This window comes from Eucyclogobius newberryi, unplaced genomic scaffold (genome assembly GCF_026437365.1).
Source record: "Eucyclogobius newberryi isolate DKJ021-1_F unplaced genomic scaffold, fEucNew1.0.hap1 SCAF_20, whole genome shotgun sequence".
Taxonomy (NCBI): Eukaryota; Metazoa; Chordata; class Actinopteri; order Gobiiformes; family Gobiidae; genus Eucyclogobius; species Eucyclogobius newberryi.
Genome location: NW_027315835.1, coordinates 19,875,395 through 19,887,615, shown reverse-complemented (window position 1 = coordinate 19,887,615; position 12,221 = coordinate 19,875,395). Strand labels below are relative to the sequence as shown.

At 41.6% G+C, this 12,221-nt stretch overlaps 2 protein-coding genes across 5 annotated transcripts; one reads left to right on the top strand and one right to left on the bottom strand.

The window, feature by feature from the left end:
• Positions 1 to 523: 523 nt before the first annotated feature.
• tecpr1a (tectonin beta-propeller repeat containing 1a) lies at positions 524 to 9,294 on the top strand. Its single transcript, XM_072455660.1, has 24 exons — positions 524 to 650; positions 1,406 to 1,638; positions 1,922 to 2,104; positions 2,507 to 2,629; positions 2,701 to 2,820; positions 3,144 to 3,318; positions 3,380 to 3,480; positions 3,562 to 3,663; positions 3,762 to 3,910; positions 4,076 to 4,668; positions 4,850 to 4,995; positions 5,071 to 5,226; positions 5,307 to 5,456; positions 5,540 to 5,697; positions 5,779 to 6,009; positions 6,316 to 6,412; positions 6,510 to 6,589; positions 6,688 to 6,744; positions 6,826 to 7,000; positions 7,168 to 7,303; positions 7,402 to 7,494; positions 7,639 to 7,745; positions 7,828 to 7,947; positions 8,077 to 9,294. The coding sequence occupies exons 2-24, from the start codon at positions 1,414 to 1,416 to the stop codon at positions 8,224 to 8,226; spliced, it is 3,627 nt and encodes a 1,208-aa protein (XP_072311761.1). The 5' UTR covers positions 524 to 650; positions 1,406 to 1,413; the 3' UTR covers positions 8,227 to 9,294.
• bhlha15 (basic helix-loop-helix family, member a15) lies at positions 9,263 to 11,036 on the bottom strand. 4 transcript variants are annotated; one of them, XM_072455656.1, is made up of 2 exons: positions 10,898 to 11,036; positions 9,263 to 10,359 (listed from the first exon to the last, which is right to left on the bottom strand). In XM_072455656.1, exon 2 carries the CDS (start codon positions 10,327 to 10,329, stop codon positions 9,712 to 9,714), a length of 618 nt encoding a protein of 205 aa, XP_072311757.1. In that variant the 5' UTR covers positions 10,330 to 10,359; positions 10,898 to 11,036; the 3' UTR covers positions 9,263 to 9,711. The 4 variants fall into 4 exon arrangements, with proteins under 4 accessions (XP_072311757.1, XP_072311759.1, XP_072311758.1 ...); XM_072455658.1 differs by having other exon boundaries at positions 9,263 to 10,337; positions 10,898 to 11,030; XM_072455657.1 differs by lacking the exon at positions 10,898 to 11,036 and adding an exon at positions 10,687 to 10,707.
• Positions 11,037 to 12,221: the final 1,185 nt, after the last annotated feature.

The window sequence follows — 12,221 nt, the reverse complement described above, 5'->3', positions numbered from 1 at the left end:
GTGCTGGTGAAATGTATGTAAATGGTCATTTCAGATCATTCAGGCACTAGTTTGTCCTGAAATGAGCTCTGTCATAATGAATTGAATTGAATATGCCTTTTAAAGATTTTAAAGCGCTGGTTAAGGATTATCCACAGTGCTGGTGATCTTTGCATGGTTTTATCACATATTGCATGCGCAAGGGTGTTTTTATGTATTTGTTAATTTTATTGATTGTTTTGTTGGCATTTTATTTGGATATTCTGTGTGTGTGTGTGTGTGTGTGTGTGTGTGTGTTTGTTTGTTTGTTTGTTTGTTTGTGTGTTTAATCTGCATTTTTGGGTACTCACGAAAAAGAGATTGCGTTTTCCCAATAATTTATATAAAACAATAAATGAAAAAAAGATACATAGACTGGCCACAAGCAACTCTTGCGCGCCCTCTCCTGGACTATATGCAGTATAGCACCAGAGAGACACCTGTCACGTTAATGGCTGTGGCTGCAACGCACCAATGAGATGTCAGAGGATCCTTGCCACTTCCTGCTTTAGACTGCGTATCTGGGATGAGAGAAACAGATGGTATCCTCACACTCAGATCTCTCCACCCGTTCCTAGAGACCCTCAATGAAAACGAAGCGCCTCTTCTCGGGCTCTGAAAGGAAACACAAGGTTGGTTTTAGTTTAGGCTTCTCGCGCTGTGTCTCTTTCTATCTGGAAGAGCTAAGCCCTTAAAGCCTGCCCCCAAAACAAGCTACGTGTTGTCACCACCGTGCCCTGCGTATATAGGTTATGTATTGTGCAGACACTTAAACTGCATTGATCTAGTATTGATTGCTTTCTTGACGTAGCTTGATTCGACACAACTATGGAGATGACGTGTTGTGTTACATTGTAATAAACGGCGTGTTGTCAATATCGTTTTATGGCAATATTGTCTTTACGTTTTGATAAATGCCGCAGATATGTTAAATGGATTATTCATTTTCAAAGAGTGTTCGAAAAGAGCTAGTATAACGTCCTAATCATAGTAAGCATAAGCTCTGTAGTGATGGAGGATAGCCTGTTAGCAACAGCATCTCTGCACATCATACACACTGTTGTCAAATAAAGAGCAGCTTTAACAGAGCAGAGAACAGATCCTAATCCTCGTATTGAATAGAATTTCTTATGAAGCTTATTAAAAAGGACAAGACTTGTAACAACATAAACAGTAGCAGTGTATGGCTCACTGCCATTTAAACACGTGATCTGATTCAACTCACGTCATCAGCAAGACCAAGATAATGTTTAGGCTTTTGCACACTTTAGTTGCATCTGTGATCACACTTTTTCTTCTTTCCCTCACTTAACCTACAACAGATAAATGTAGCTGTTTCTTGATATAAATAGTATTTGAATAAACCTTTCCCCTGTCATAACTCCAGGTTTTGCCATGCCCGTCTCCCTACTATGGGCCGTGGACGTGCACGGGCGGGTGTACAGCCTGTCTACTGTGGGGCAGCAGTGGGAACAGTGCCACAATGCCCAAATGGAATTCAAACGGGTCACTGCAGCCCAGCAGTGCTGCTGGGGCATCGCCTGTGACAACAGCATCTATCTGAATGTCCATGCATCTGACCTGCCTGTGCGCTACCAGGAGGAGACTTATGAAAACCAGGCAGGTTACCTCAAAGTCTCTATTGTATGGTACAATATACTGCTATTAGGCCACTATTACATTGGCTCACAATGTTTCAAATAGAGATGCAGAATACAAACAAATGAATGCTTTTCTCTGGCTTTGTCCATGTTTTGTTGCTCTCCTCATCACATTGTTATTCAATGCACTTCCTTTTACTCAGGACATTTTCAACATGTTTTGATCCATTGTAACAGATGTAATTAGCTATTGTCCATTGTAACACACACTTAAATGCATTTCTAAATATATCTCTTGACAGAGGTGGAACCCAGTTGATGGTTTTTCCGAGCGGCTGTTGCCGAGTGACCGTTGGCAATGGAGTGACGTGAGTGGCCTGGAGCACCAGCCTCTGGACAGTTTCCAGCTCCCCTCCAGCAGCTGGGAGTGGGAGGGCGACTGGTTTGTAGACGAGAACTTTGAAGGAGAGCCCACAGAGAGACAGGTTTGCAATCAAAACTTTTATCCTATTTTCAGTTGTTCTCTTGACCGCACTCACAAACTAACTAATTTCTCGGTGTGTGTCATACAATTGAGTATCTTGCTCAAGGATAAAGCAATAGTGTGCCAGAGTTGGGATCAAACGGTCAACTTTTGGATTAAGAATGTACTACGTGATTTTCAAACTTTTCTTAATCAAGGGAACATTTACAGTATGCATTTAAAATAAAGTGGATGTGAATTGCTGCTTGAGTTCTGAATTTTCAGAGCTGGGTTGTGGGGTCAGAAAGTTTCCACAACACAAGTACAACACAAAGTTAATTAAAATGTTGCATGCAATATTACCAGAAAGGAGGGTAACATTGAGCGATTCATCTATCAATTTAATATATTTTGGGATTTTTAGGGATGGACGTATTCCATTGATTTTCCCGCAAACTACACAAAAGATAAAAAGTGGAACTCCTGTGTCCGTCGAAGGCACTGGCTGCGTTACAGAAGATACAAAGCCATGGACATGTGGGCCAAGGTAGAGTGCACTTTATTATATATTATGAAAGAAATGTTGTCTTTACTGTCCCTCAATCTGTATTCTGATAGATTCCCTCGCAGCAAACAACTTTACCAGACCCGTTCAATGACATTAGCTGTGGAGGCTGGGACATCATTGAGGAGCCCCGGGGACGCCTGTCACTGTGGGCTGTGTCACTGCAGGGCAAGGTACAAATCCTGTCATATTCATCCTTGAGTACAAAGGATTTTTATAGGCTGGTCTACTATTTCATTGTCTGATCTCAACCCTATTTAGCCTGTTTATATAGTTACTCTCATTGACTGATTTAAGGAAGTAAAAAGGTGTAATTTATGCAAATTATGATAAGGTACCACTTGTATTATATAGATTATATATATATTTAGAAAACCACTCTCATAACACACTTTGCTTCATTTTCATGCTACAATGTCATAATAGTCATTTACCGTTTTTTCTGAGGCTTACTCATGTTTCATGTTGCCATGTTCAATGACTCATTTGTGTCAAGGTGTGGTTCAGAGAGGGAATCTACCATCACAACCCAGAGGGCTCAAGCTGGGAGGAGGTGCAGCTTCCTGGAGAGGTGGTCCAGATCAGCTGTGGCCCCGGGGACCTGGTGTGGGCTGTGCTGTGGGAGGGCCAGTTCATCGTGAGGGAGGGCATTGGGCGGGACTGTCCTAAAGGTAAACGCTTGATTGATTTGATTGTATTTATGCATTTTTCTTACAGTATCAATATTTATAGGTTCATCTTGGACTTTGGTGGACTCTCCTAGTCCAGATGTGGGGGCCATACATGTGGCTGTGGGAGCCAATGTTGTGTGGGCCGTTACTAAAGACAATAAGGTAAAGAAAGGTTTATGAATCATCTGTAGTGCTTTGTTTTGTCTGATACATAAACTCTTCAGCATTATTTCATTTTTAAAGGTTTGGTTCAGACGTGGTGTAAACTCCCATAATCCCTGTGGCTCTGGCTGGATCCACATGGTGGGGGAAATGTTGATGGTCAACATTGGACTCAATGACCAGGTTAATAATTCTCATTTTGCATTTTTATGTAACCCAAATGATTAGTTATTGTTGCTGTGCATGGTTTAGTTGACTCACAAATATCTGATTGTTGATAGGTGTGGGGCATCAGCGCTGAGGATAGGGCAGTGTACTTCAGACAAGGTGTGACTCCTACTGAACTGAGTGGTAAAACCTGGAAGACCATCAGTGTTCCCCGAGAAGGAGAGCGCTCCCACTCCAGCGCCAGTGCTAGCAGCCTGCCCAGGTACTTCTATGTCAGCTTAACCCAATAACACAGGCCTAGACAAATTGTTGTCATGTCAAAGCTGTTTCCACTTTGGCCTCACTGATCTAATTTAGTGCAGCTTCAGTGCACAGAGCAGCTCCTGTCTCTGCTGTGGTTCATAACAGACATCTCTGTGTCCCACAGTGCTGGATGTTTCTTCAGTGGTGAAGTGCGTGCTCCGTCAGTTGCAAGTGAAGCAGAGTCTGACTTAGATCGAGCACTAACAGAGGGACCAGGCCTAGTCTCCTCAGTTTCCCCTGAGTCACTTGTTGAATCCTCTACAAACCCCTCTGATCCACCCCCTGACACCCCCAAACCTCGTATTCCAAAGGTCACAAGTGATAGTTTCATCTCTGAGTTGGTGTCTGACCGAGAGCCATTAAAAATATCGAAAGAGGTCCAGCCTCCTCCCGCTCCTGTCTCAGAGGAGGAACCAGTCCCAAGTGAAGTTACTCTGACGGAGGTTGCCCTGTCCCCCAGTCAGCCCTCCGGGGCCCCAGGCTCTCAGTGGAGCAATGTGGACCTGGAAGAAAGGCAGAGCCTGCAGACACAGGGTAGCCTAGTGCCGGAAAGTGCTGACACCTGCAGCCTGTCTTCAGTAGTCACGTACACACTGGCCATGGAGGATCCATATACCAGTGAAGAACACCCGCTGTGGGCCTGGGTCAGTGCTGGCGCCTGTAACGTGGACTGTCACTCCCAGCTCAACTGGTTCAATTGCTCTTTGAACACATCATGTGAGTGCTATGAGATAACTTATCCTTTATCATTAAGGACACCATTAATTGTTAATAATGGTCTATAAAACATATTCATCATAAAACATTTAACTGTTTTATAGTGTGGCATGAAACTTCTTATCCAAACGTGTTTGTAGTATAGTTTATTTATGTGTGTTCTGTTTGTTTTCTTTGTCAGCTTTGGCCCAGTCAGTACAGTCTATGAGTCTGTCAGTTACTCCAGCCCAAACAGCCGCCTGGAGGAAGCAGATTTTTGAGCAACTCAACGAGAGGACAAAAAGAGAACTAGATAATTTCCGGCATTATGACCAAGCAGTTGAACAGGTCAGGTGATGAGGGCACAATTTATATCTGAAGATTTTCATGTTTATAACTTAACTTGTCTGACTCTGTAAATAGTCGGTCTGGGTGAAAAAGGGGACCATGCAGTGGTGGAGAGATATGAAACCTCATAAGTGGATTGATGTTCAATTTGCCTTAGAGCAGTTCTCTGGGCCAGATGGCAACAAGGATGGCATATTGTTCATTTACTACAGCTTTTATGAAGAGAAGAAGGTGATTATCTTTTTACACACCTTTATGTAGAAACAAATTGGAAATCTCCTCTTTCATTCTAATTACTTTAAACCTTCCAGTATCTGCATGTTTTTATCAATGAGGTGACCATCCTGGTTCCTGTGCTGAATGACTCCAAACACTCATTTGCCGTCTACACCCCTGAAAGAACCAAGCAGAGATGGCCAATCAGACTGGCTGCAGCCACAGAACTGGAGATGCATGACTGGGTAAGCCCGATATTTTCTGACCACGTTCTAATGACCAATTGGGTCATTATTATTCACTTATTCACCTCCCCATCTCTCTTCAGCTGGCCTTACTGAGTGTGTCCTGCTGTGACTCCAGAAGGATCCACGGCCCGCCCTCAAAGCAGGCCATTTGGTCTATCACATGTAAAGGGGACATTTTTGTGAGTGAGCCCTCTCCTGCCCTGGAGGCCATGCCTTATCCCACACCATGTGATCAGATGTAAGGCTATACTATTGACTGGATTAAAAAATGTTGAGGTAAATGTTGTTATTACCTTCTTTTAATCTTGTTTGTGTGCAGGTTCTGGAGGCAGATTGGTGGGCACTTGCGGACAGTGGAGTGTAACAGTGTTGGTATAGTTTGGGGCATTGGCTACGACCACACTGCCTGGGCCTACACTGGAGGATATGGAGGGGGGTTCCTTCAGGGATTGGCCAGCAGCACGGACAACATCTATACTCAGACTGACGTGAAGAACGTTTTTATATATGAAAACCAGAGGTGGAATCCAGTCACCGGTTACACAAGCAGGTTGGTGTGTTTCTTTTGTTCCTAAATAATAATCTAAAGCTCATTACTGTTTTTACTGTTGACTCATAATTTTAAAAAACAAATCAGTCCAAAGGTATGGCATTTAGGGACAACATCAGGATTTGAACAGCTTTTTACAAGTTTCTGCAAGTTGGTCTTGTTGTTAAAGTTCTAAAAAATTAAGGAGACTTAGTAGTGAGAAAAAAGCTTGAACAATGATTCTCCTTCTCAGAAAATTATTTGTGATTAAATATGTAGGCCTTCTTTAGTTTTTAAATTAGCTTTTGTTTTTCATATATGTTTTAGAGGTTTACCTACAGACCGCTACATGTGGAGCGATGCTTCTGGACTACATGAGTGCACCAAAACAAATACCAAACCTCCCTCCCCTCAGTGGACATGGGTATGCACCTGACCTATTCTATGCCATTCTACCATCTTATAATACAGAATGATTTATATCTTATCTGTTTGAAATTAATTCCCTTATTCTGTTAAAGGTGTCCGACTGGGCCATCGACTACAGTGTCTCAGAGGGAACAGACAAAGAGGGCTGGCAGTATGCTTCTGATTTTCCAACGTAAGAGCCATGTTTCTTCTATATACCGTTTCCTATAAAAGCATGTCCTCCCACACTAATACGCTGATTTGTCCATGTGTCTACATTTCTACATTTAGGTCGTATCATGGCTATAAAACAATGAAGGACTTTGTGCGGCGTAGGCGGTGGGCCAGGTGCTATAAAAAACAATCATTGGCTTATTTCCCTCATTGTGAACTTTTTTTTTTTTATTAACTGCATGTGTAATTGTGCAGGAAGTGTAAACTGACTACCACAGGCCCATGGCAGGAGATTCCTCCGATAACACTGAGCGATGTGTCCATCCTGCCCTGTTCTGCCCAGAGCAGCGTGGAGGTGGTCCCTCTGTGGGCTATCAGCAACAAGGGAGATGTGCTGTGTCGGCTGGGAGTCACTGCACTCACTCCGGCGGTAGGGCACCTTATTACCAAATACTTTTATTTGTACTTTTTTTTTTTTTTGATTTTCAGTCAGAAATTTTTTTGTTTATTTGCATATTTCCATCAACACCGATTCATAATTTCTTAATATACATTGTACATAGCACAACTTTGATTTATTTGTATAATCTCTTGTAGGGATCCTCATGGCTTCATGTTGGTACTGACCAGCCTTTTAAGTCTGTTTCCATTGGAGCTGTCAGTCAGGTTTGGGCTATCGCTAGAGATGGATCAGCATTCTACAGAGGTGCTGTGTCTTCTGAAAACCCAGCAGGTAAGAATTTAAAATTACATTTCAATCTTTGGTTATGGAACTCATGAAGTTAAAATGCTCTATCTAGCATGATGTTAAGCATATGTCTCCCTCTGCAGGAGACAGCTGGTACCACATCCCTTCCCCAGCCAAGCAAAAGCTGAAGCAAGTGTCTGTAGGAAGAACATCTGTCTATGCTGTGGATGGAAACGGTAAAGTTCTATTGTCCATGCTATTAGTATGTTTATTTTTTATTGAGATGATAAGCATCCACAGCACGCTATATCAGCTACTCATTTGTGTGTTGTATTTCGAAAATCTTCAACAAAATGAATGCATTTGTTTTCATGTTCTAGGTAACCTGTGGTACAGACAGGGTGTGGCACCTAGTTATCCTCAGGGCAGTTTTTGGGAACACATCTCCAATAATGTGCGGAAAGTCAGTGTTGGCCCTTTGGACCAGGTATTAGTTATTCACTTTCATTTAAATGTTTTATAATAAAGGGCTTTCAAAGCATAGTTTTGAGAAATGTTTTATCTCCTAGGTTTGGATCATTGCAGACAAGGTCCAGGGCAGTCACAGTCTGAGCTGTGGGACTGTGTGTCATAGGCTCGGGGTACAACCTACAGAGCCCAAGGGACACACTTGGGACTATGGCATTGGGGTAAGGCAGTATATAGATTAACCTATATCAAGACCAATAACATAATGTTCATCTAATATTAGATGACAGATGAAATGTGGTCCCTAAAATTTGACAAACTGATTTCATGATTTCACGTCATGATTATAGGGAGGATGGGATCACGTCACAGTCAGAGGAAATGCGATGGATCCACCTCGATTTCATCTGCCACCTGTAACCAGCACTCAATTCTCAGCCAATAGAAGCCCAGGGCCTGTGAGGAGCACAGAGGTCAATGGAAATGCAATGAGCTGTTAAACAGGCCTCTGTCAGGGTTACTTTTCTAATGAGACTTTTTCCTTATTGAGGATATATCTGTGATCATATGGTCATCTTCATACCATCCATCCTTGCACCTTCTCACTCTTAGTTTTATTTTTTAAAATACATTATTTTATAATCACAATGTGATGCTTCTGGTGTGGGATTCCAAATGTGACAGTAACATTTATTTTATATGTAATTAATTCATTATGTATTGTGTTATTTCTCTAGTTCCTAGTCTACTATGAAGTTAGTAACAAGAAAATGCAGAAAATGATCTCGCTGATCATTTGAGAAGGGCAGCTGAGTTATTATATTCTCTTGGTGGACAATCTGATGTATGTTCAAAACGTATGTTTTTTTGCTGCTTTGGAAACCTTATTTGTACTAAAGTACAGACTGTTTTGTTTGGATTCAGAGAGTCACAATCCTGCTAAAAGTTCACAATGTGGAAAAAACACTTTTGAATCCATTTAAAAAGACCACTACAACCCTTTGTTAACCTTGCGACGAGCTGGCCCCTGTCCAGGGTGCACCCCGCCCAAAGCCCAAAGTCACTGGGATAGGCTCCAGTCATCCCGAACCCGAACTGGAACAAGCGGTAGAGAATGAATGAATGAATGCAAAAACCACTACAACCATTGATAACTATGTGCTAAAGTCTTACTGTGTTGTATGAGTGTGTGATTCAAGATTGCTCTGTGGGATACGTGCAATGATTATCTCAAAGAAAGTTTAGGTTACGTTTACTCAGGAGATGTGCATGACTACGAGTAATAGTTGATTATAGTTATTAAAATTATACAAGATATTTTTGTTACAGAGGTTATTCACCCTGGGATGTTACGACACATCTATCAAATGGTATCGTCAATTATGATCAAACTACATGTACAGAAAAAGCTACTATTTGTAAATACTACCAATGTACAGGGTGTAAACTTCTGTGATAACTGTTCTGTAACAAGTTATTGCTTAAAGAAAATAAAAATGAATTAATGTGTCAAGTGCACAGCAAAGACATGCGCTGTTGACAATAAATTATGTTTTATTTAATACAAACTTCCTCAAATAGGATTCTTTCTTTTAAAAATATACACTAAAACAAATGGAAATATGACTGGCAAAAAATTTGGCAAAATACAGTTTTCAGTAGGCAAAGTCCCTATAGTACATATTTCCTTCCAAAATGCAACTTATCTAGAGGGAATGCGTAGCAGGTTTTGCAACTGACCACACGTGATGACAAAGTGAAAAAAAACAGAACTTCCCTTCCCCATTCACAGCATCAATGTAAAACTAACAGTGAGATCAAATCATTGGCTTTTCAACCAAATTATTTTTACAGTCTTATAATCCGCTAACATTCTGCAGTTTCTCGGTCTGTGGCTGTTTGGTCCTCCTGGTATTCCTGAAAAAGTTTTTGGTCTGAAGCAGTAACCAGACAAGTAATGTGCTGTATTATGGTGGTAAAATACTTTATATGTCAATACACAGCCCACCCATTCCCTCTTTGCCCTTGTCTTTGAAGTCTCTGGAGTTGTGTTGGCTCTCCTTGCTGAGGCTGTGCTGTATTTGTGTGAGGTACTGAGTGAGATCTTCCTCCCCCTCTTCCTCCAGGTGCTGCTGGTAACACTGCAGTAGTTTGGCCGTGTTGCTTTCTGCCTGGGCCGCACTTTTGGGCGAGCAGGATCCCGACATGTCCAGAATGATTGTGGTCAAGGATTTGATGTAGTTCTTGGCCAACGTGAGGGTCTCGATTTTGGACAGCTTCTTGTCCGTATTCACGTGCGGGATGGCCTCTCTCAGGGCTTGGAAGGCGTTGTTGAGATTGTGCATGCGCTGGCGTTCCCTCTCGTTGCTTTCTAGTCGTCGAAGGCTGCGTTCTTTGGAGCTGGTGCCGTGTGTTTTCTTCCTCCGCCGGCCTCCTCCTGCTCCACGTTTGGGGCCACTACTTCTCAAGGAGCCCTTCCAGGAGTCCTCAGAGCCCTCCGGTTCACTGGACACAGCCTCTGCTTCTGTGTCTGCCTCCAGCTCAGGCTCCGGGTCAGACCAGGGCCTTGTGGACAGCTTTCCTGCTTTTGCTCTGGACTTCATCTTGGCACCTTAGAGGACAAGTCCACAAACCTGAAATAAGACACAGCAATGGTTACATTTTACATCATATTTGTGCAGGTTTCTTTTGAAGCCACTTCCAAAAGCCCCCAAAATGAGCCTATTCTAGTTCAAACAGGTCTGCATCCTTTTGTATCTAATCAGCCCCATGCAGTGTGAAAACTCCATGATGTTGGCTGGTAATCTAGCTCCTTATCCCCGTGCTCCTGCGATAGTGCCTATTTCAAGGTTACTCTACATACACACACACCACCACCAAAACACAAGCATGCCTTTATCTTGCACATGTTGGATCTTTACATTTAGATATTACATATATACATACACTTACTTCATTACTTCATGAGCATGATGACAGAGTACTACATGTGCAATTATTCCAATAGCTAAATATTAGGATAGTAATATTTAGCGTGTGGCACTTTTCCATCATTCAACCACAATGCCGAAATTGATACAAAATAAACATAATAAGGCCAAGTTCACATACACAACTCCACTCACATTACTCTTTGTGACATCAGCCAGCGCCTGATCAAAACGTTCTTACCTTTGTAAATAAGAGTTATTTCCCTCCTGTGATATAATTCCTTCAAAGTGTCACATTAATCAGGTTCTAGAAAGTAAAATAATATAACGTTGCATGGGAGGTGAAAGCACTGTGCCCACGTAAGAGACGCACGCAGATAACTGGTGTACCTGGGACTGACCGATGAACACGTTGCGCTCCTCGGCCAATCACAGTGCGAGCTCACTCCGTATGCCCCTCCCACCCGCTGTACGTCAACCCACATCATGATCATGGTACATTCATAAACAAAACATGGCAAAAACCTAAAAGTGATAGAGTTGAATTGACAAATGTTGCCGAATTTTGTTTAGAGGTTTGAATGCCATATTAAGATCTTCAACTTAAAAAGAAAATAACAGTAGGCTACTGATACTGTGTACACATCATAGGCTCTTTTGTTCTTTATACTTTAACTAAATGCATTGCCCTTTTTACTATTACATAGAAGTTTCTTTTGACATAATTTACATTGCTGCTTATCACATTAATATTCTAATTTGAATAAAGTCATGTTTCTGCAAGTCTATTACACCCATAACAAATTAAAACATTAGGCCAATGTTACAGTTAAGCTACAAATGCTTTTGAAATCAAATACTGCAAATGCAAAGTCATTAAAAATGTAGAAATTAGTTGTGTGATATTTCATGGGTCAACATGTTTTCTGTCTTTCTGTTTGTTTGACCTGGGGCTCAAGCCATTATGCATAGTAAGTAAGTAAGTAAGTAAGTAAGTAAGTAAGTAAGTAAGTAAGTAAGTAAGTAAGTAAGTAAGTAAGTAAGTAAGTAAGTAAGTAAGTAAGTAAGTAAGTAAGTAAGTAAGTAAATTGTGTTTGTGTAGCACCTTGCACAGAAGGTGCTTCACAAAAACACATAATAGAATCATAAAATATGAAACTTGCTGTGAGCAATACACATACAACAATATATAGGTAAAATCAGTCCCTAAAACAACTGTAATTAAAAACCCTGACTGAATAAAAAAGTTGTGAGCTGACCCTTAAAAGCAACAACAAAATCCAGTGACTGCAGGGCGAGTGGAAGATTCCAGAGTCTGGGCTCAACGGCCTGGAAGGATCCGTCTCCTCTGGTCTGAAAACAAGTGTGCGAAACCATCAGCAGGTTCTGATCCAAAGAGCTCAGTGAGTGTACGGTTTGATCAGATCACTGATATACAATGGGATCTGACCATGCAAGGCTCTAAAAGTTAGCACTTAAAGTGCAGTTGTATGGAATAGGACCCAATGCTTGTGATTTTATATAATATACTTTTCCCTAATAAATACCCGTAGCCTACTGCTTTA

Bases quoted from the DNA above. Each gene is read 5' to 3' on its own strand.
- tecpr1a (XM_072455660.1), top strand. From the start codon at position 1,414: ATGCCCGTCTCCCTACTATGGGCCGTGGACGTGCACGGGCGGGTGTAC. The intron at 3,481-3,561 runs GTAAAGAAAGGT...TCATTTTTAAAG, and splicing joins CCGTTACTAAAGACAATAAG to GTTTGGTTCAGACGTGGTGT. The intron at 7,304-7,401 runs GTAAGAATTTAA...CTCCCTCTGCAG, and splicing joins GTCTTCTGAAAACCCAGCAG to GAGACAGCTGGTACCACATC.
- bhlha15 (XM_072455656.1), bottom strand. From the start codon at position 10,329: ATGAAGTCCAGAGCAAAAGCAGGAAAGCTGTCCACAAGGCCCTGGTCT.